Source organism: Ranitomeya variabilis, chromosome 2, assembly GCF_051348905.1.
Source record: "Ranitomeya variabilis isolate aRanVar5 chromosome 2, aRanVar5.hap1, whole genome shotgun sequence".
NCBI lineage: Eukaryota > Metazoa > Chordata > Amphibia > Anura > Dendrobatidae > Ranitomeya > Ranitomeya variabilis.
In genome coordinates this window covers 548,263,415-548,284,911 of record NC_135233.1, presented here as the reverse complement: position 1 = coordinate 548,284,911, position 21,497 = coordinate 548,263,415, and the positions used below count along the sequence as shown (strand labels likewise).

The 21,497-nt window shown below is 41.8% G+C and overlaps 1 protein-coding gene across 2 annotated transcripts in view; it reads right to left on the bottom strand.

Moving 5' to 3' along the window:
• NECAB2 (N-terminal EF-hand calcium binding protein 2) overlaps positions 1–21,497 on the bottom strand; it is a 414,952-nt gene that overhangs the window by 261,182 nt on the left and 132,273 nt on the right. For both annotated transcript variants that reach the window (XM_077288176.1, XM_077288177.1), the window contains exon 3: positions 1,435–1,543. In XM_077288176.1, the coding sequence (XP_077144291.1) occupies positions 1,435–1,543 (109 nt within the window). The remainder of the gene's footprint in view (positions 1–1,434; positions 1,544–21,497) is intronic.

The window sequence follows — 21,497 nt, the reverse complement described above, 5'->3', positions numbered from 1 at the left end:
TTCTTGTCAGAGTGGTCTTTCAGCCCATGTTGATACAGTACTCGTTTCACTGTGGATATTGACAATCATACCAGCTTCTGTCATCATCTTCACAAGGTCTTGCTTTTGTCCTTGGGATGATATACACGTCGGACCAAAGCACATTTATCTCTGGGACACAAAACCCGTCTCCTTCCTGAGCGGTATGATGGCTTGACATTCCCATCTTGTTTGTATTTGCATATAATTGTTTGTATAGATGAACGAGGCACCTTCAGGTATCTTCAAATTCTACCCAAGGATGAGCCAGACTTTTGCAAGTCCACAATTATCTTACTGTTATCTTGGATGATTTCTTTAGACTTTCCCATGATGCTTTATAACAGGTGATGCTACAGGTGAGCATTAAAATACATCCACGTGTCTCTAATTAACTCAGATGTTGTCAAAAATATCCTCTCAGAAGCTTCCAAACACATGACATCATACAGGCAGTCCAGAATTATTTAAAGGCATAGTAATCTTAGTGTATGTAAACTTTTGACTTTGGAGTAAGTAACAAAAATGCCTTAAAACATACTCTCTTATTATTTTGGCATCCTAATTGACCTAAAACGGGAAAGGTTTATTCTGATTTCGTATCAGATATTGAGAAAAACATGCATGTGTGTCTTTTTATATAGTGCATGGAAACTTCTGGTTTCAACTGTATATGCCAGAATGGGGACCAGAATTGCGGACATATACACAAGGATGGACCAAATATATACCAGAAAAGGGCCCAGGATGGGGGGGACATGGATACCGGGATGGAGGACATTACCCCCATAACAGTGAGTCATGACCACTGCAATTTTTTCCCCTTTTTTTGCCTGTAAAACCTAAGTGCATCTTATGGTTTGGTGTGTCTTATAGGGTAACTATCATATTTTTGGACTATAAGTCAAACCCTTTCTGTCACTTAGCCAACTTTAGCATTGGCAAAATGCAAGAAACTGACACCAGCTATCTGCAGATGGGTGTCACTTTTGGAGAAAACTCTGGTTTGGGGAATATTATAGGTCGTGTTGCAAGGATTGTTAAAGTGTTGGACAACAGCCATATAGGGCAGCTTCCTCCAATGGGTGTCACTAGAGAAACAGTTTTCTAGTTTAGCTAATTTACATAACTTGTTTTCAATTCTTTATTAATAAGCTGTCTGTTAAATTAGTATTCAATGCTGAAAAAACATCAATGACCTTTTATTTCTCTACAGATCAAAGAGTACATTTTAGATTACCTTATTTCACCAATATTTCACCATTATGAATATTTCCTTTGAATTACTAAAAGTATCTAACAGTAGCTGGAATAAAACTAAACAATGCCCAGCACGACTAGCAGTCATGAGGCGAGTACAGAAGAAACACAAAGATATGCTCTGTTAAGCAGTAGAAAAAACCATCACATTCTTACTTGGTGTTGTCAGAGTCGATGGTGTGAAACAACTTCTCAAGTTCCTCCTCGTTGAGGGTCCCATCTGAGAAAAATGCCTGAAACTCCTCCAGAGACAACTTCCCATCATCTAGAAGAGAGTCATAGGGATATGTTTGCAAGACATTACATTTCTATAAAGATCTCCGAACATGTTGGAAAACAGTTCTAAGCTCGACTGCACAATCATCCTGTAGAGATCTCCTCTCAATGGTAAAATGAGTTGTCAAGTTTTCATTGGTAATATGTATGGGAGCAGGTCATATTTGACCATATATTAGCAATGCAAAACCGAAAGAAATGAGCTGGAGTATAAACTGGTATACAAGCAACATTCCACAGCCTTTTCACACTGGCCATTATACAGACAAAAAAAGTTGTGGAGTCAGAGTCAGAGCCCATTTTGGTGGAGTCGGTGTCATGGAAATTGAGAAGTCAGAGTTTTGGCTTACTGACTCCACAGTCCTGATATAAATAACCTAGGGAACTTAATAAACACTTTTTTTTTTTTTATCAAAAAGAGTGTTTAAGACCATCCCACCAACGCCAAGGTGTGCCCAGTCGGGACGGTCCACACCTCTAGTATAAAAAAAAATATTTGTCAAAAATGACCTCAAAGTGAATAAGAGCTGAACAGGACCCAACTATGCGCAGCCAGCATTAAGAAGCTATATTTCAATTTATTTATATAAAAATGTGTATGGGAGGCCTCCAACTCTCCCTAAACAGATGAGGACTTGAGATAACAAGCAATCCTTTTGTTTTTAGGTATGATCTGCTTTAAACAGAATCACATCACTGATGTCAAAGCCATGAAGATAATTGGGCAGTGGCTTCATGGATGGCACTGAAGCCTTGCAGCACTGGGGTTCTGGGTCTAAATCCTACCAAGGACAACATTTGCCAGGAGTTTGTATGTCCTCCTCGTGTTTGTATGGGTTTCCTCTGGGTTTTCCATATTCCTCCTGCACTCCAAAGACATACTGATAGGGAACGTAGATTGTGAGGCGAGTAAATTAGATAGATAAAGAGCAGACATGAAGATAATTGTGCCTACACGATCAGTGATTATCTCTCTATGGAAATATTATGCCTACGTAAATTGTGTTCACCAATTATAATTTAATCAATGGTTTATCAACCAATTTACCATGTGGAACTATCTGGGCAGGATGGGCATATTTTTTAATGCTTCTTGGGGTCACTTTTCTTATATTATGAAATTTTCATGCATTTTTATCCGATTGGGGGAAAACTTCAATATTCATCTGATTCGGGGATAAAAGTGCTTCAATATGCTCACATCAGTTTTGCTTACATATAGAAAGTTAAACGGACAAACGATAAGATGTCTCACCATAGTACAATCGGTGAGTCGGAGAACGCATTGGAGACTCTAAAAAACAGTAAGAGCACAAAAAAGAAAACACCAGGCTCTTAAGTCCCCACTACTAGAACATCACTGATCTAAGAGCTATAACAGCAGTAATCGCAATAACCATTTGTGAATAGAGATTGAACACACCTCATGTGCAAGAACTAATCTCAAAAACCATGTATAAAATACTAGGTAATAAAGCAATGAGCAAAAATGCTTTGAAAACACATAATTTGGTCAAAAAGACTATAGGACAACCATGGAAAATAACCGCGTCAAAGCCGCAAGCTTCTTACATAGTCGCTCAGAACAAGATAATTATGTGATTTAAGAACCTGACTTTAGTTGGTTTGGACTCCTAACATATAGACGTGTGTACGGGTAACGCCTTCTAACCGGCATCAATATTCTGCAGTAAATCTTCCTTCATAGGTCTTCTCCATCCTGCAGCAAAAACACTGACCAGACTCAACATCCAGCCTACGAGGTATTAGGAGATGTTTCCTAGTAAAAATCCCTGGCCTTATCACCAAGCACAGAACATAAACCTAAACTTGTCCAAAGTAGCTCTAAGAAAGTCCACACAACCCAGAGAAGTTCTGTCCAGCAGAACATCTCTAGAATACATATAGGTGGGGAAAACATGAGTGATTGCATATAAGATGATGGTAAAATAATGGGTAACTATTAAAGTATGAGAAGTATCAGACAGATACAAGAACTTCACAAAAGACCTTCTTTAGCATTGATCATACAAAGGGACTTTAAAAAAAAAAAAAAAAAGAAAAAAGAAACCCCGAGACTCCCCCACTCTTGATCTCACATACATTAATAGGCGACATATAAAGATCCTACCTGTTTTCAGCTGGGACAGAAAAACTTGGAGCATCCTTTTAGCCATTTTGGACAGTAAAAGAAATGAATCTTGAATTAAAGAGCAAGATCGAAACGCCCTTCTCGGTAGAAGAAAAAAAACACGCTGTCACTTGTTCAATATAAATAATTTAGGGCTCTCATTTAGGAATCTCCTTGAAGATGGGGAGCCCCACGGAGAGTAATTAACAATGTACATAGAAATGGTGGCCCTGTTTCATTTAATTGGATACACAAAACGGTGTTTAATCTACCAGAAAGGTCAGGGCACAGATTTATTCTAAATGAATCCACTGTGGGTCTTTTGACTTTCTACAAAGCAGAGATAAAACGACTGTGCATTACTAATCCAGCTCTAGAAATGCTACGTATACAAGTTTACTGATGAAGACTATTTCATTCTGCTACTTTTACCCAAAGCTTTCAACTACTAAAAAAAAAAAAAAGAGAGAATTTGGTTTTAAATATGGCGAACTGATACATTTGGCTAATTTTACAAGTTACCAAATTCATGGAAAAGCGGGTAGATTGGAAGATTTAGCTCTTTTGGTAACAATCACTGTCGACTTGTTGAATTGTATCTTAATAGCCATTTGTAGACTTAATAGCTGTCTCCAAACCCTGAAGGGCTGTCACAGTGTAGAGGAATCATCATCATTCTCATTTGCACAAGGAAACAAGTGAAGCAATGGAATGAAACAAACGGAGAAGATACAGATTAGATATTAGAAATAACGTTTTAACAGTGAGGGTGATCAATGAGTGGAACAAGATACATCGTGAGGTGGTGAGTTCTCCTTCAATGGAAGTCTTCAAGCAGAGGCTAGACAGACATCTGTCTGGGATAGTTTGGTGAATCCTGCATTGAGCAGGGCGTTGGACACAATGACCCTGGAGGTCCCTTCCAACATTCTATGATTTATAAAGGGATTTCCTGGGACAACAATATTAATTATCCTTAGCAGTCTATCAAGATCAGATCAGTGGGGTCAGACTGACTCTGTTTGAAGGGGCTATTGTAAGCACAGCAGAACAGGGGCCCAAGAGGAAAGGGGGCCACTACTACCTCCAAAGCAAGAAGAAATGTGCATTATGATGAACTATCAGGCTGTAAAGATTCTTTATAATTTGGTTGTACAAGGGCCTCTTCTGTGTCTGTCTGCCCCTGGGCTACAGTACTCATATGAATGCCAAAGCCTCTGCAATGATTGCACTGCCATGTACACCAGCATGGTGTACACTCATCATTAGCTGTGCTAACTGAACACTGCAACATGAGGCAGAACTTGTACTGTTACATGTTATCTACATTGCTCCTTATAGCAGTGGGCCATCAACCAAACTGCCCTATTAGCAGTACCTTGACCCAATGCCTTAGAAAATTATTGTTCAGGTGCCATCTCTGCTCCCTAAGAGGTACGTGTCAATATTCTAAAATTGATTTCTTTGAATTGCCCGTCCCTTTGAATACAAAGCCTACATTTCTGTTGTGATTTTCTCAGGGAACCTTTCTTCAATATGATGCCCTCAAAGTCTTAATTAACAATCTTCTTTCTTATGGCTTTACCTGCAGATGAGGGTTCACTCTGTACTACAATAAATGGTCCCTTTCTGTTACCACAAACCTTTCTACCTTCATTTATGACCTTTCGTTGTTCTATATTTATATACAGCTCTGGCAAAAAATAGGAGACCACCACATCAAAACCGTGTCATGGGCAGCCCAATCTCCTGACCTGAGCCCCATTGAAAACCTCTGGAATGTAATCAAGAGGATGATGGATAGTCACAAGCCATCAAACAAAAACTGCTTACATTTTTGGGTTAGAAGCAGTGTGAAAGACTGGTGGAAAGCGCGCCAAGACGCATGAAAGCTGTGATTAAAAATCATGGTTATTCCACAAAATATTGATTTCTGAACTCTTACGGAGTTAAAACATTAGTATTGTTGTTTCTAAATGATTATGACCTTGTTTTCTTTACATTATTTGAGGTCTGATAGCACTGTTGTTGATTTTTTGTAATTTTGACCATTTCTCCTTTTCAGAAAAAAAAATAAAAAATTATTGCTTGGAAATTCAGAGACGTTGTCAGAAGTTTATAGAATAAATTAACAATTTATATTTTACTCAAAAATATACCAATTAAGAGAAAAATCAGACAAACTAAACATTTTGCAGTGGTCTTTAAATTTTTGCCAGAGCTGTATATTTACATAGTTCATATAGCTGAAAAAAGACAAATTTTCACCAAATTCATCCCAGGGACGGGAAACGACAAAATCATCAACAATGCATGATCCAGGCCACCACAAAAGAGTCAATCTTTCCCTTATGTTCCCATCTATTGATCCACTGGATCAAATATTCAGAAAAAAATATATTTTATACTAAAAAAAAGTGTCTTTTTTTGCTTTGTCTCCTCTGGAGATTGAACCTTTTATTCTTCAGGTGGTGGGAATATCACATGAAACATCTTTTAACCATAGTTTTCTTATGGGCCATTTATCTACTGGTACAAGCCAAACTTGTTTCTCTATTTGTACCAGGTGTTCATTCTTTAAAAAAAAAAAAATGTATAGGCTCCAGTGACAGGCACCCCAGATGGGCAGAGGTGCAAATCGTGAAGGACTCTATATAAATAAAGCTTGGGTCACCATATTCACCAAAATTACGGGTTTGGATGACAATCTAATATCTATAAGGGCCTCAATACTATCCTAACAAATGATGTTGGGGGAAAGAAGGATGCAGATTTTTGAGTTCTGATTTCCTATTGTTTTCTGGGTGATAAGACATTGCCAGATGAGTTTGTGAGTGGCTCCTTCATTGAGGTCAAATTTCTTTTGTGTGTCCGGGGGGGGTTGATATTATTGGCCTAATTTAAGGATAGAAAAGGGCCAAATCTGTTTAACAAAAGCATCTCAAGCATCTGTCTGTTTAACAAAAAGCGTAAAGAAAAAAAATAAGTCGTTGCAAAGGAAACATTTTTCTAGGTGTAAATTTTCTAACTAAGGTGGGGGACACGAATCATATCTACAATTTTGAAGACCCTTTCAAACCCTTGTTCTTCATGTTTCCCTGACCATATGTCTTGTGGATGGAGCAGAATTGCAGAAAATCCTATGATCTATATGTGGTCTTTTCAGTCTGTACACCATAATTTGGGGCCCACCATTTTTTTCCCCTAATCTATATAGAATTCATCAGTGCAGATGAGAGAAGATCCTTCTGAACCCCTGTGGGGGCTGGAGCAAGGCTGCTGGTATGGCCGGATTGCTTGATGCTAATTTACTACTAAGTCAGCAGTTCGTTTGATTTACATTTATTGCATAACAAACCTGCTGCAGGAATTAAAGCATTTACAATTTATGGCTACTTGTCATATCCTTTAATTTTCATTTCGTACCTGTAACTCTTTCCCATTCACTGAAGCTATAGTCACGATAAGACGTGGAACACATCCCCTAATCAATTAACTAACTAACCCCATCTCTACTTGTTTCCAAGCACAGAACTTGGACTAGACACCGGGATAACTTGTGAATAAGTCTACCTTTATGAACAAATACTTTACCCCAGTCTGAGGTTTTATTTTATTTTATTTTCAATCATGAATTTTTTTTTTTAATTACACCATATAGCCTTAACAGCCTGCAAGAACTTCCAATGATCTGGTAATATGCCAATATATCCAACTGTCTACGTGTATATGCACATTATACATATACACAATACTGCTCCAAATGCTTTAGGCAGCTGTGGGAAAAATGCTGCAAAGTAATACTTTAAAAAAACATAAAAAAGTGTTAATAAAAAATAAACTATCAATTAAAAAATGCAAAGTGAATTAATAATAATAATAAAAAAAAAAACTCAATGAAATCAAGATTTGTGACCATCCTTTGCCTTCAAACAAGTGTAAATTTCTCTAGGTGCACTTCCACACAGTCTGTGACGGAATTAATCAAGGAGGTTCTTCCAAACATCTTGGAGAACTAACTACCGCTCTTTTGTATACGTCACTTGTGCAAATCCTTCTGTCTCTTCATATTATACCAAACAGACTGTTAGGATTAGGGATGTGTTGGGGCCGTATCATCACTTCCAGGACTCTTTACTGTATGTTTGGGGTTGTTCTTCTGCAGATTAAACTTGAGTCAGGAGCCTCCCTGATAGCCATCATGTATTGCCATGTATCTATCTGCATTACTCAAATTAAAAACATTAATCCTGACCACATTCCCAACTCTATTTTCTAAAATGCAGCCTCAAACTTGCAAGGAACCTCCACCATGCTTCACTGTTGCCTGCCGACAATCAATATTGTTACCAGTCTCCAGCCTGTCATGACCAAACGGCCTTATGTTACAGCCAAATAGTTCATATTTTCACTCATCAGTTCAAAGCACCAGATGCTAATTTTCTGCACAAAAGTTCCTATTATTTCAGACATAGTTGAGTTGCTTGGCTGGCTTTTATGTCAAAAGTACGGGGTTTTTTGGCCGTTATTCTTCTATAACCTCTTCTGGACAGACTTCTGCAAACAACAGATGTGTGTAGCTGGGTCCCACTGGTTGCTGTCAGTTCTGAGCTGAAGGCATTGCTGGACATCTTCCAGATTTGAAGGGATGTAAGCATGGTGTGGCTTTCATTTGCTGCAATAAGTTTCCTTGGCTTACCAACAGATAAACGGTCCTCAACGTTGCCCATTTCTTGGTATTTCTTTAAAGCAGCTTGAATAGCATTACTTGAACACCAGTCTGCTTTAAAATCTTGGCTTGGGAGAAACCTCACTGATGCAAGTAACTAGTTTAGTTTATAAAATTACTTTTGCCTTGCTGCTGTGCTCCATCTTCCAATGATGTATAAACTGAAATGGTCTTCCACAACCTCACCTTTGTAGCAGATTTGGCTGAACCTCGCCCAGTTTTAAGCCTTTATATAGCCATTTCTGTTTCAGTTAACGACAGTGTATCAACCTACATAGGAAAATGATAATTGGTATAATTGGTTACTCATATACCCGAGTTATAATTCTACAAAATGAATGATTTTGTGCAAGTGTATCTAGAAGAATTGAAACATTTCTTAAAGGGAACCTGTCACCTGAATTTGGCGGGCCCTTTTTTTGGTCCGATGGGCGGTGTTTTCGGGTCTTTTATTCACCCCTTCCTTTCCCGCTGGCTGCAATATTGTCTTGAAGTTGATTCGCTGTCCTCCATAGAACACGCCTGCGCAAGGCAATCTTGCCTTGCGCACGCGCAGTATGCTTTGCCCAACTGCGGGCAAGGCCAAAAAGCATTAGTGCGCATGCGCCAGCGCACTATGATCCGGAACACAGTGAAATACTTCCAGGACACGGTGCATGCGCACTAATGCTTTTTGGCTTTGCCCGCAGTTGGGCAAAGCATACTGCGCATGCGCAAGGCAAGACTGCCTTGCGCAGGCATGTTCTACGCAGGAAAGCGAATCAACTTCAAGACAATATTGTGGCCAGCGTACAGCCAGCAGGAAAGGAAGGGGTGAATAAAAAGACTCAAAAACACCGCCCATCGGACCGAAAAAAGGGCCCGTCAAATTCAGGTGACAGGTTCCCTTTAAGGCAATGGGTGGTCACACCAAATATTAAAAAGGAGTAAAAGACCTCCCATCACAACAAGGTGTATTGAGGCAAGCATTTCAACAGTATAGCTTCCCATGGACGGGTCTTAGTCTGGCCCTGACCTGCTTTGCCCTTTTTCATATTAACCTCTTCACCACCTTGGGGAATTTCCGTTTCTACATTTTCATTTTTTGTTCCCTTTCTTTCCAGACCTATAACTTTTTTATTTTTTCATCAATATGGCCATGTGAGGGCTGTTTTTTTGGTGGTACTAGTTGTGCTTTTGAACGATACCACTGAGTTTACCATTAAGTGAACTGGAAAACGGGGACAAAAATTAGGTTAAATTGCAAAAAAGTGCAATTCCACAATTGTTATTTTTACCATGTTCACTAATTGCTAAAAAATTAATAGTTTGTAAAAAAAAAAAAATGTAACCATTTTGCGAAACTTGTAGTGTCTCCATTTTTAAAAAGAGAAAATTATTCACTGTTCCATAGCAAGTGGTGCTTCACGTCAGCATCAGCTGGATATAACGCTTTTCTATCTCACTTCATTTTTTCCTAGATGACTCCAGCTGCTGCCCTTCCTCCCATCCCTAGCGAAAAAAATGACGACATGTTGAATGAATTGCATTTAGGATTATTCTTAGAATTTCATCCATAATGCTAAATTTACACAGAATTCTCAATTGGCAGCTGAACAACGAGGCTGATCATGCAGTCTGCAGAACAGGTGGGGGACCTGTCACACGAAAATTCATATTGAAAAAGATTTTCACACTATACAAGATTCAGGAATTCCACACTCACAGATCTATGAAGTTGTCGGTGTTATTTCTAGGTGATGGTATATATATATATATATATATATATATATATATATATATATATATATATATATATATATATATATATATATATATATATATATAAATATACACACACTGAATGAAGGTGACAACAGGTGCACTAGAGAGGCAACAGCAAGACAACACCTAAAAGATGAATACATTTTCAAGGTGTGGTCACATACAATTTCTCGCTCTTTACACTTCCCGATTTCCGTTTGCATTTTGCTAGTGTCCTTGTCACTACTGGTAGCATCAAGCAGTAGATATCCAGTAAAATGTTAGGCATTACCTGCATCCCATACAGGTGACGCGCCCACTGGGCAGTGGGGTACTCGGTACCGGGTCCGGTCGCAAAGGGGGATGTCACGGTGGCTGCAACCTGGTCCTGGGCATCAACGTTAAAGGGGGTTATATGTTCAAAGTTTGTTGTGACGCCACCTGTGGGGTTCGGTCAGCATTGGGACAGACGCTGCATTAAAGGGGTCCCCTGGGGGATGTTGCGGCAGCCCAGATGTTACACTTCCCACAGGTAAAGTGGGGTCCCCAGGGGTCCTATGGTGTGTGGCGTAGATGGTGTAGCCGGTGAATAAATGGAGGAGACAAGTGATAAGTCTTTACCTGGTTTACTTGTGGATGGCAGGCCACAGTCCAGGGCACCGGCAACAGGTTGGTTAGGAGTCTGGGCAGTCCAGAGACAAGCGGGGTCCCTTGGATAGGTCAGGTATGGGCCTTCCACTCTGCGCTCACTGTCTGAGGTCCCTGCTGCCACTAAGTGTCCTAAGCAAAGTCTTTATTCGTTCCCCTGTCCAGGGACAGGTACCTGTATGGCAGGCAGCTTGAGCCGTGCCTACTGGGGTCCTTTCACGGTGACTCCAGGCTCCAAGGTGCTGCTGTGCCACAGGTAAATATGGGCAAAGTCCATGTAATTCAATGTCCTCCGGTTCTGCTCTGTGTATTATAGTCCACAAAGGCCTCGTGCTACTGCGGCTACTGCGCTCTGACTCCCAGGAGGCCTTCCTAGTCCCCTCCTGGAGTCCTGTATTTCCACTGTGCTCCGTTCCAGTCTGTCCTCCCACACAGACTTGTCTGTACTAACTGAACTAACTGCCTCCAAACCAGGATCTTTATCCAGGGAAGCTGCCCTAAAACAGGGTTTTCGAGCTCCCCCTCCTGGCCTAGATTTGGAAGGTGTTGTGTGTGTGAACCTGCCAAAGGGAATCCCACTTGTCTCCAGACATAGCACTACGCTATAGTAGCTAGAACTACTGTGGTACCCAAACTCCTGGGGTGCCACACAGGTTTCTGTTTCCGAGTACAGTCTCAAGAGCATGAAGCAGATCTCAGGACAAGGGTCGTTAAACAAAAAGAGCAGGACATGTAGGGTTGCTGTCCTATGGCCTCTTTGTGAAAGAGGAAAATAAATAGCGCTACCAGAGCCAGTGGCGTACCACCAATGGTGGCAGGCCACGCAGCTGCCATAGGGCTCGTGAGCCGGGGGCCCGGTGCCAGCACTGCCTACCCAACATCGCACGTTCAACTGTATCAATATCCAGGATGCTGACAGTCGAAAGTAATGATGAAATAGGTAGACTCAACTGACACTGCCTTCTCAATCATTCTTCCTCGGAGTCGTGTGTCTCAGGGCAGCGAGCGCAATGATGTCACTACCTGACACGCACTGCGCCAAGATGTGCGGCATTTCAGAGTGCTTGCTGCAGAGATCGGCGATGGAATGATGAGGAGAGGTGAGTATTGTTTATTTTTACATCAGTAAGTACACTGTGATGTACATAATACTGTATGGAGATCTATGGGGTGCATTATACTGTATGGAAGACAATGGGGGTGTATTATACTATATGGAGGAATATGAAGAGTGCATTATACTATATGAAGGACTATGGGGAGTGAATTGCACTACATGGAGGACTATGAGAAGTGCATTATGCTATACGGAGGACTATGGGGAGTGCATTATACTATATTGAGGACTATAGCGAGTGGAAAATATTGTATGGAGGACTATAGGGGGTTTATTAGGTTATATTCACACAATGAGATTTTGGCCCGTTTTTGAGGCTGCAGGTTTTGCTGCATCAAAACATCTTACAGTTATAGGATAGGATTTATATAAATCTCATGTCCACTGTGCTTCTTTTAAATGCTGCGTAAACTGACCTGCGGTAATTTTTTTTAAAATAAGCAGCATGTCAACTTTTCTTGCTGGTATGCTATCCCCATAGTCTTCCATTCGGTATGGTAATTCCGCAGGTAAAAAAGATTCATGTGCATCTTTAGTGCATTTCCGATGAGGAAACGCATTAAAAAAAAAAAGTTTAATTCACACCTAGGCAGGTCAATAAAGTTTTGTCAAAGCAGAAAGTCAGGAAGAATCAAAAACAGCTTTATGGAAAACATGACACCAAAAAGGCAAAAAAAAAACCAAAACGTAAAATATACAGTAAATACACACAAAAAAACAATGAAAAAAATTTCAAGTGACCCAATTTAAATAATAGGTGCAGAAATTCTGCAACATTAAAAATGGAGAGTGTGAACATAGGTTTAAACTATATGGAGGACTATGGGCTGCATTATGCTATATGGAGGGCTATTGGGAGTGCATTCTATTATAGGGAGGACTATAGGAGAGCATTATATTATATGGAGGTCTATAGGGCGTGCATTATACTATATGGAGGACTATCAGGTGCATTATGCTATATGGAGAACTATGGGGAATGTATTATACTATATGGCGGACTATGGGAATGCATTATACTATATGGAGAACTATGTGGCCCATTATACTATATGGAGGTTTATGTGGGGGCCATTATAATAGTTGGAGAGCTAGGTCGGTGCTTTAATATTTTATGGAGGACTATGTGGGGGCCATTATACTGTATTCAAGCAATTATACAGTTAATTTTTGTTTGGGGTCTATCATACTGTGTTGAGAAATATTATACTGTATGTCATCATACTGTGTTGAGAAATATTATACTGTATGTCATCATACTGTGCGTGTGGAAGGTACTGTGGAGGACTTCAGTGTTGGGTTATTATACAGTGTGTGTGTTGCACTTTTGGCATCATACTTTGTGTTCACAATGAAACAACTCTAGGGCTTCAGTAGGAGGAAAATTACTTTGTAATGGTTACAAAGTTGTGAGATATGCTCTTCTGTGAAGCTGTAAAATATTTTTTTGTTTGGGGGGGTCCCAATTAGAACTTCTGCTATGGGGCCCCATGATTTTTATGTACACTGCTGACCAAAGCCCTACAAAATGACCTCCAGGGTCACTGGTATGCATGATTCTGACCAATCGATAAGAGACTACAGGAGGGCACAACATTCTGTAATGAGACATGCTCATGTAATACAAAATGGAAGAGAATATGCATGTACCACTCAGTGTATGTAGAAAGACTCATCTGGACATGTAGTTTCATCTGTTCTGGCAAGTATTTTAATGGCAGGCAGCTCCTGCACCCATTCGCTATGTGGATGAACACCCAGAGCTACACACAGATCCAGTCACATCCTTGGATGGGGAACAGAGAGAAAATCCTGTACTCCAATTGTTTGAATATAGTGTACTGATCTGCTGAGCAGCAGTTATATTGAACTTCTAAAAAAAAAAAAAATGTACGTCAGCTTTGTTTTTGGAGGGAAAAAGGCAAAATAAGGTGAAGTATATTTCAACAATTCAGAACTTAACCTGGAGGCTAGCAAATTGAAAAAAAAAACAAAACAAATGTTCGGGTGGCCATATAACTTTGACTGGGTACACACATATACACGGCTTTCCACTGAGCATTGCATCCCAGTTTCCATCGGATTCTATAAATACCGTATATACTTGAGTATAAGCCGACCCCCCTAATTTTGCAACAAAAAACTGGGAAAACTTATTGACTCAAGTATAAGCCTAGGGTGGAAAATGCAGCAACTACCGGTAACTGTCAAAAATAAAAATAGATACCAATAAAAGTAAAATTAATTGAGACATCAGTAGGTTAAGTGTTTTTGGATATCCATATTGAATCAGGAGCCCCATATAATGCTCCAAACAGTTCATTATGGCCCCATAAGATGCTCCATACAAAATAGGCCCCATATAATGCTCCATACAGTTCATTATGGCCCCATAAGATGCTCCATATACAAATATGCCCGATATAATGCTCCATGCAGTTCTTTATGGCCCCATAGATACCCCATATAATGCTCCATGCAGTTATGTCCCCATAGATGCCCCATATAATGCTCCATGCAGTTCTTTATGGCCCCATAGATACCCCATATAATGCTCCATGCAGTTATGTCCCCATAGATGCCCCATATAATGCTCCATGCAGTTCTTTATGGCCCCATAGATGCCCCATATAATGCTCCATGCAGTTATGTTCCCATAGATGCCCCATATAATGCTCCATGCAGTTCTTTATGGCCCCATAGATACCCCATATAATGCTCCATGCAGTTATGTCCCCATAGATGCTCCATATAATGCTCCATGCAGTTATGGCTCCATAGATGCTTCATATAATGCTCCATGCAGTTCTTTATGGCCCCATAGATGCCCCATATAATGCTCCATGCAGTTATGGCCCCATAGATGCCCCATATAATGCTCCATGCGGTTCTTTATGGCCCCATAGATGCTCCATATAACATTGTGCCACATGTAATGCTGCTGCTGCAGCTGCACTAAAAAAAAAAAAAAAAAAATGACACTCACCTCTCGTTGCTGCCCCTCAGCGTCCAGTCTCTCCGCACTGACTGTACAGGCAGAGGGCGGTACGCATACTAATACGTCACCGCGCCTTTTGACCTGAACAGTCACTGCAGAGGACGCGAAGACGAGGTGGCGGTGGACCGAGGGAAGGTGAATATGAAATACTCACCTGCTCCCGGTGCTCCTGACGCGGTCCCTGCATGTCCCATGGTCTCCGGGCGCGGCAGCTTCTTCCTGTAGTGAGCGGTCACATGGTACCCCTCATTACAGTAATGAATATGTGGCTCCACCCCTATGGGAGTGGAGTCCATATTCATAACTTTAATGTGCGGTACCAGTGACCGCTGAACAGGGGAAGAAGCTGCCGCGCCCGAACACTGTGGGACATGCGAGGACCGCACCAGGAGCACTGGGAGCAGGTGAGTATTTGACAGGCGACCCCCCCGCCTTCCATGACTCGAGCATAAGCCGAGAGGGGCACTTTCAGCCCATTTTTTGGGCTGAAAATCTCGGCTTATACTCGAGTATATACGGTAACAAGATTCTGATGGAACCTGGAAGTAGCCATTCATTAGGGTGGCGCTTTGGACACTGGCCACAGATGCGCTGTAGATGAACCTATCAATTGATCAAGAGCATATTGCCCCATAAAAAAACATGAACGTCATAAATAGTACAAAAGAAATAATTTTATTAATGACAACATAGACAATTACAAAAATATTATTAAAAAACTGTAAGGATCAGGAATTGGTAAATGACAAAAAATGGACAGACACAGACTGCAAATCCCACCATAACACAAGTAAAGGTGCAGACTATCTCTAGGCATAGACATAAAAAGTTTCAGGCATAGTAAGAAGAGCATATACTAATGTGCAACGGGGAGAGAGACAATGAGGTGCAAGAGTAAGTCATCTAAGAACAATATGGTAAGTGTGTGCTCAAGATCATAGAGCCTCCCGCTGCCTCACCATACAACCCTCATATTGCACCATGCCCATAAAGTGCATACTGTCAAAATTGCCATGTGAACTGCTTACCCATGGAAGGTTTGGTGCTGTGTGTGTCCATGAAAAGAGCCCCGACGCGCGTTTCGCTTGGCGAGCTTCCTCGGGGGGCCGTGAGAGTTGGCTGTCAGTCAGTGCCAGGGTGTGGGTACAGTATACTGCCCTGCCACTATGACTGACAGCCAGAGGCTGAAAGAAGGAATAAAGTTCATTTCCTCCCGGTAGCCAGTCTTTCAGTGGCACGGATGCACAGCTTTAGAACGCTATTAACCTGCAGATTAACCCCATATTTGCAGGTTAATAGTATTTTGGGACATGAAATATTCTCTTTAAATAAAAAAAAAATGCATATTGTACATTATCAACTATCAGATGAGATCAAGTTGTCTAAGAGCACAATCATCAATGGGACTAACGTGTTTTTCTAGCCTTCTAATATCTGAATGCAGAAAGGATCCCATTTTCTCCATGAATAGCCTTTAAGGCTACTTTCACACTTCCGTCGGCCCGACGTACCGACGGACGTTATGCTAAATTTAGCACAACGTGGGCAGGGGATGCAGTTTTACAACGCATCCACTGCCCATTGTTATGAGCGAGGAGGAGGGGGCGGAGTTTCGGCCGCGCATGCGCGGTCGAAAATGGCTGACACGTCGCACAAAAAAAAGTTACATTGAACGTTTTTGTGCGTCACGTCCTCCAGAACACGACGGATCCGTCGCACGACGGATGCAACATGTGCCCATCCGTCGCTAATACAAGTCTATGGGCAAAAAACGCATCCTGCAAGCACATTTGCAGGATCCGTTTTTTGCCCATAACGACAGATTGCGAAGGAGGAAAAAAGCCTTACTCAGCAATCAGATAACTTTTAGCACTAGTAATTAGGACCTTAGATACTGACAGATAGCAGATGAGAGCATTTCATCAAAAAAAATAATCACTGTTCTCTGAGCAGGGGTATTTCCACAACAAAAGTCCTAATTGGTCTCCTCGTCAACAAGGTTGCCAACTGGGCTTTTTATTTTTTCTGGACAGCTTATCAAAAAATCACCGACAGATAATTTTTTTTTACCGACACATTGGAAAACTATAATAAATAATTATGATTAATCAGTGAAAAATGACGTCACATAAAGTGTGAGACAAAGTTTATTGTCTGTAAACTGTGGGATGATAATTGCAGTCCATCTAATCTGCAGAAGTTTCTTCAGCTTCAAAAAAACACAGATGCTTTAATTTTTTTTTTACGGACAAGGCAAAAAAATGGTCTATTTTTACTGACTGTCCTGGAATATTTGGATGTTTGGAACCCTGCCAGTCACTTTCTTCCAAAAACTATTTGGTGGAGTAGGTATGGTCACGGCGCATAGACAGTCATAGCAACGCATGATTCCCAACTTTAATGAAGGATAGAGATATGTATTGTACTACAATAAAACAGAAAAAATAGGGCTCACACACAGTTAACACTAACTTAACGCAAAACTGTCACCAGATTTGGCCGATAAGAGATACAGCCATCACTTTTCAGGGTTGATAAACAGCATTCTATAATGCTGTACACTGTGTTCCAAATTATTATGCAAATAATATTTCCTCATATTTTCTCTAAATTACCTATCTGAATTGCAGTCATTGTTATTTTCCAGTCATCTACTATTCTAGTATAATTGCAATGTTTTGGAACAAACTGCCTATGAAAACAGTATCTTTTTAAAAAAAATAAACACTCAAAATGCATGTTCCAAATTATTATGCACAGCAGAGTTTTCAACCTTTTTTATTTTATTATGAACAAAAACTGGTCAATTGTGAAGTTATAAGCATTATCAGCTTCTTACAAAATGAAATCAAACAGTTTTCAAGTGAAAACTTTACTCTAGGTGATGTTACATTTGCACATAGGACCCCTTGTTAGAAAGAAGCTTCTGAACTCTCTCGTCCATTGAATTTGTCAGTTTTTGGATGGTTTCTGCTTCAATTGTTTTGCATGTGGACAGAATACCCTCCCAGAGCTGTTGCTTAGATGTGAACTGCCTCCCGCCATCATAGACACTCCTTTTGATGATGCTCCAGAGGTTCTCAATGGTGTTGAGGCCAGGGGAAGATGGTGGCCACACCATAAGTTTGTCCTCTTTTATGCCCATAGCAGCCAGAGATGCAGATGTGTTTTTTGCAGCATGAGACGGTGCATTATCATGCATGAAAATGATCTTGCTACGGAAAGCACGGTTCTTCCTCTTGAACCATGGCAGGAAGTGGTGGAGTTCATCTTTACCCCTTCAGGGATCATAAAGGGGCTGACAATCTCTCTCCCCATGGTTCCAGCCCAAAACATTACTCCACCTCCTCCTTGATGGCGCCTTAGCCATGTTTTCATGTGGTGTCCATCAACCAGCCATCCTCCACTCCATCCATCTGGACCATCGAACGTTGCACGGCACTCATCGTTGAACAAAACAGTTTGGAAGTCAGTCTTCATGTATCGTTTGGCCCACTGGAGCCGTTTCTGCTTGTGTGCAGTGGATAGAGGTGGTAGACAGGATGGCTTACACACCTCTGAAGGACCCTGCATCTTGTTGTTCTGGGGACGTTGGAGGCACCAGCTGCTTCAAAAACTTGTCTGCTGCTATGACAAGGCATTTTTGCAGCTGCTCTTTTAACCTTACGCAATTGCCTGTTGGAAAGATTCCTCAATTTTTCCTTATCAGCACGCACACGTGTGTGCTGGGAATCAGATACATACTTCTTGATTGTGCGATGATCACGATGAAGTGTCTTGGCAATGTTGATTGTAGTCATGCCTTGACCTAAATACTCCACAATTTGTTGCTTCTCAGCAGCCGACACATCCTTTTTCTTTCCCATTTTGGCAAAAAAACGTAGGCTGCTTAATAATGTGGAACAGCCTTCTTAAGTAGTCTTGCCTTTATTTGGACACACCTGCCAAACTAATTTGCACAGGTATCTGCAATTGCTTTCAGTGATATAAAGAGCCCTGACACACATCACCAGCAATGAGTTTAAATGACAAACAAAAAAATTCTAACCTTATCACTCCTAAACTCTTTGTGCATAATAATTTGGAACACAGTGTATATCTGCCCCCAACCCGACCTTGAAGAGAAAAAAAATAGACTTATTACACTCACCTGCGGGGCGGTCTGGTCCAAGGGGTGTCGCTCTTCTTGGTCCGGCACCTCCCATCTTACGATCCCCGTCCTCCTGCTTGCGTCGTGTGGATGGCGCATCCCTTCATTATCCACAATCTCCTAGGCACAGTGCTCCTGCACAGGCGTACTTCTCTGCCCTGTTAAAGGCAGAGCAAATTACTGCAGTGCGCATGCGCCGGCGCTCTTTGACCTTTTCCGGCACCTGCACACTGCAGTACTTTGCTTTGCCCTCAATAGGGCAGAAAAGTGAGCCTGCGCAGAAGCGCAGTGCCGAGAAGACGTGTCATCTACATGAAGCAAGCAGGATGATGGGAGTCTTAAGAAGATAGGTGCCAGAACAAGACTAGCGACACCCATCGGACAGAACCACCCCGCAGGTGAGTATAATAAGTTATTTTTCTGCTCTTGTAGGTCGGGTTGGGGGCAGATTTATAGCACTATAGAATGCTGTATCTCAAAGGTGATGGTCATATCTCTTATTGGCCAAACCTGGTGACAGGTTCCCTTTAATGTACGGGTGCAGACATATCACCCTCACATTGAACATATAGGATTAATTATAACTGGGGAAGTGAGAAGAAGCCGACACTTCAACCTCCATTGAAGTAGGACCTTCTTTCATGAACAGGTCATTACCACAGGGGATTTCATGAGAACCAGACAACAAGACTAGGATTTGTATAATCACTCAGAGGTGGGGAAGAATAGTGGCTTCCTCTGTTCAAATAAGTTAGCTTCCTTTGTTCAAAGGAATTGTCTCAGATGCTCTGGAGCCAGTGGTCACTGATGAATAATGGGGTTTGCATTGATCCAATATTTATGAGTGATATATTTTCTGTGTTGTAGCAAAAGGACAGACATAACTTATTTACTCACATTGGTGGTGGCAGCTTATGATGTTGGGAAGACTTAAATCAAGAGTGGAACCTCTGGGTCACGGCACTGAGGCTCAAACGGACGAGAGAACCTGGGAACAACCCATATACAGGGACTGTGAGGAGCAGGCCTGAGGGAGCCAGATGCCGCAACAGCTGGAACCAAGAGAGACGGCTCAGGAGAGAAAAAGCACTGGACAGGGTACAAGCGATGCTAGTGTAAGAGAGAAACAGGAATAGAAGCACTGCTAAATCAACAGGACGGAACAGGTAACAGGCCAGAAGCATGTATGGAATACACATGATAATCAGGCACCGCCAGAATGGCGAAACTGCCCGATATATCCTGTGCTGAAGGCTGATTGGGGGCAAGGGTCGCTGGGAAGAAACTGAGAGGGTTAACTGCAGGGAAGAGCGCGAGCCCGCGACCTAAGGGGTTTGCAAGGAGCAGGTCGGGAGAAAGGATGGAGACGTGCACCATGCTGAAGCCCCCTAGTGGCCGCAAAGGAGGACTGAGAAAGAGCATGGCGCTGGAAGGAAGGAGGCGGAGCAGAACCCCCACGGACAGCGGCGGCAGAGACTGCAGCAGCGGAGATAGTGGCGAGACGTCCAGAGCGGCGAGGAGGGAGCGGAAGAGTGGACCCCGAAGCAGGAAGAGCGACCGCGGTGGGAGCGAAGACAGCGCAACGCCCGGAGAGGTAAGTAGAGGCAGAGGGAGCAGCGGCCATGACAGAGCTAATAGTTACTTTTGTTATTGTGGAGTTGGCAGTGATCATATCTATATTCTATGTATTGGGATTAGAGGTGTATATACCAGACGCTCACTGAGTTCTCCAATAACTGACCTAGTAGTGAAAACAGCCGTGGCATCGCCCATCACTCAGTCAATTGCGTAATTGTCATGACAATAGGAGGCAACTGCGTTGTGTCTCCTGACAAAGTGGTGGCAGCAGGGGGATCAGCGCTGTGCCATCTGCTGTTATCCCAAACACCTTGACTTGGTTGGATGGCTTTTGCCCTCTCGGATTAAAAAGCACTAACCAAGTACCTTGCAATTTTAACATTTACAGAAACATTGGAGTTCATGTAGTCATTAACCGCAGTGTGCTGACACATCGTGTATGTATTGGGACACAAACACAGTAAATATACTCTATTAAAGGTCCTTAGTGATCTCACCCACTCCGTGTTCAATACTCGTTTCATAGCCCAGCTAGAGTATGATGCGCCTAAAAAATTCCCCCACACAGTATGATACTCCAATAGGGAATTTCCCCACAAAATTCCCCTCTCCCCCACATTACTGTATGATTCGACACAGTCCCCTTGCACAGTATGCTGCTTTCAGTGTTCCCAATATAGTATGATGCCTCCACAGTGTTCCCAACACAGTATGCTGCCCCTTCAACATCCCACACAGAATGAAGCCCCCCACAGTCCACACACAAAATATAATGCCACCACAGTCCCCTCCAAACAGTAAGTCGCCACAACCCACCACACAGTATGATGCCTATACAAAGCATGAGGT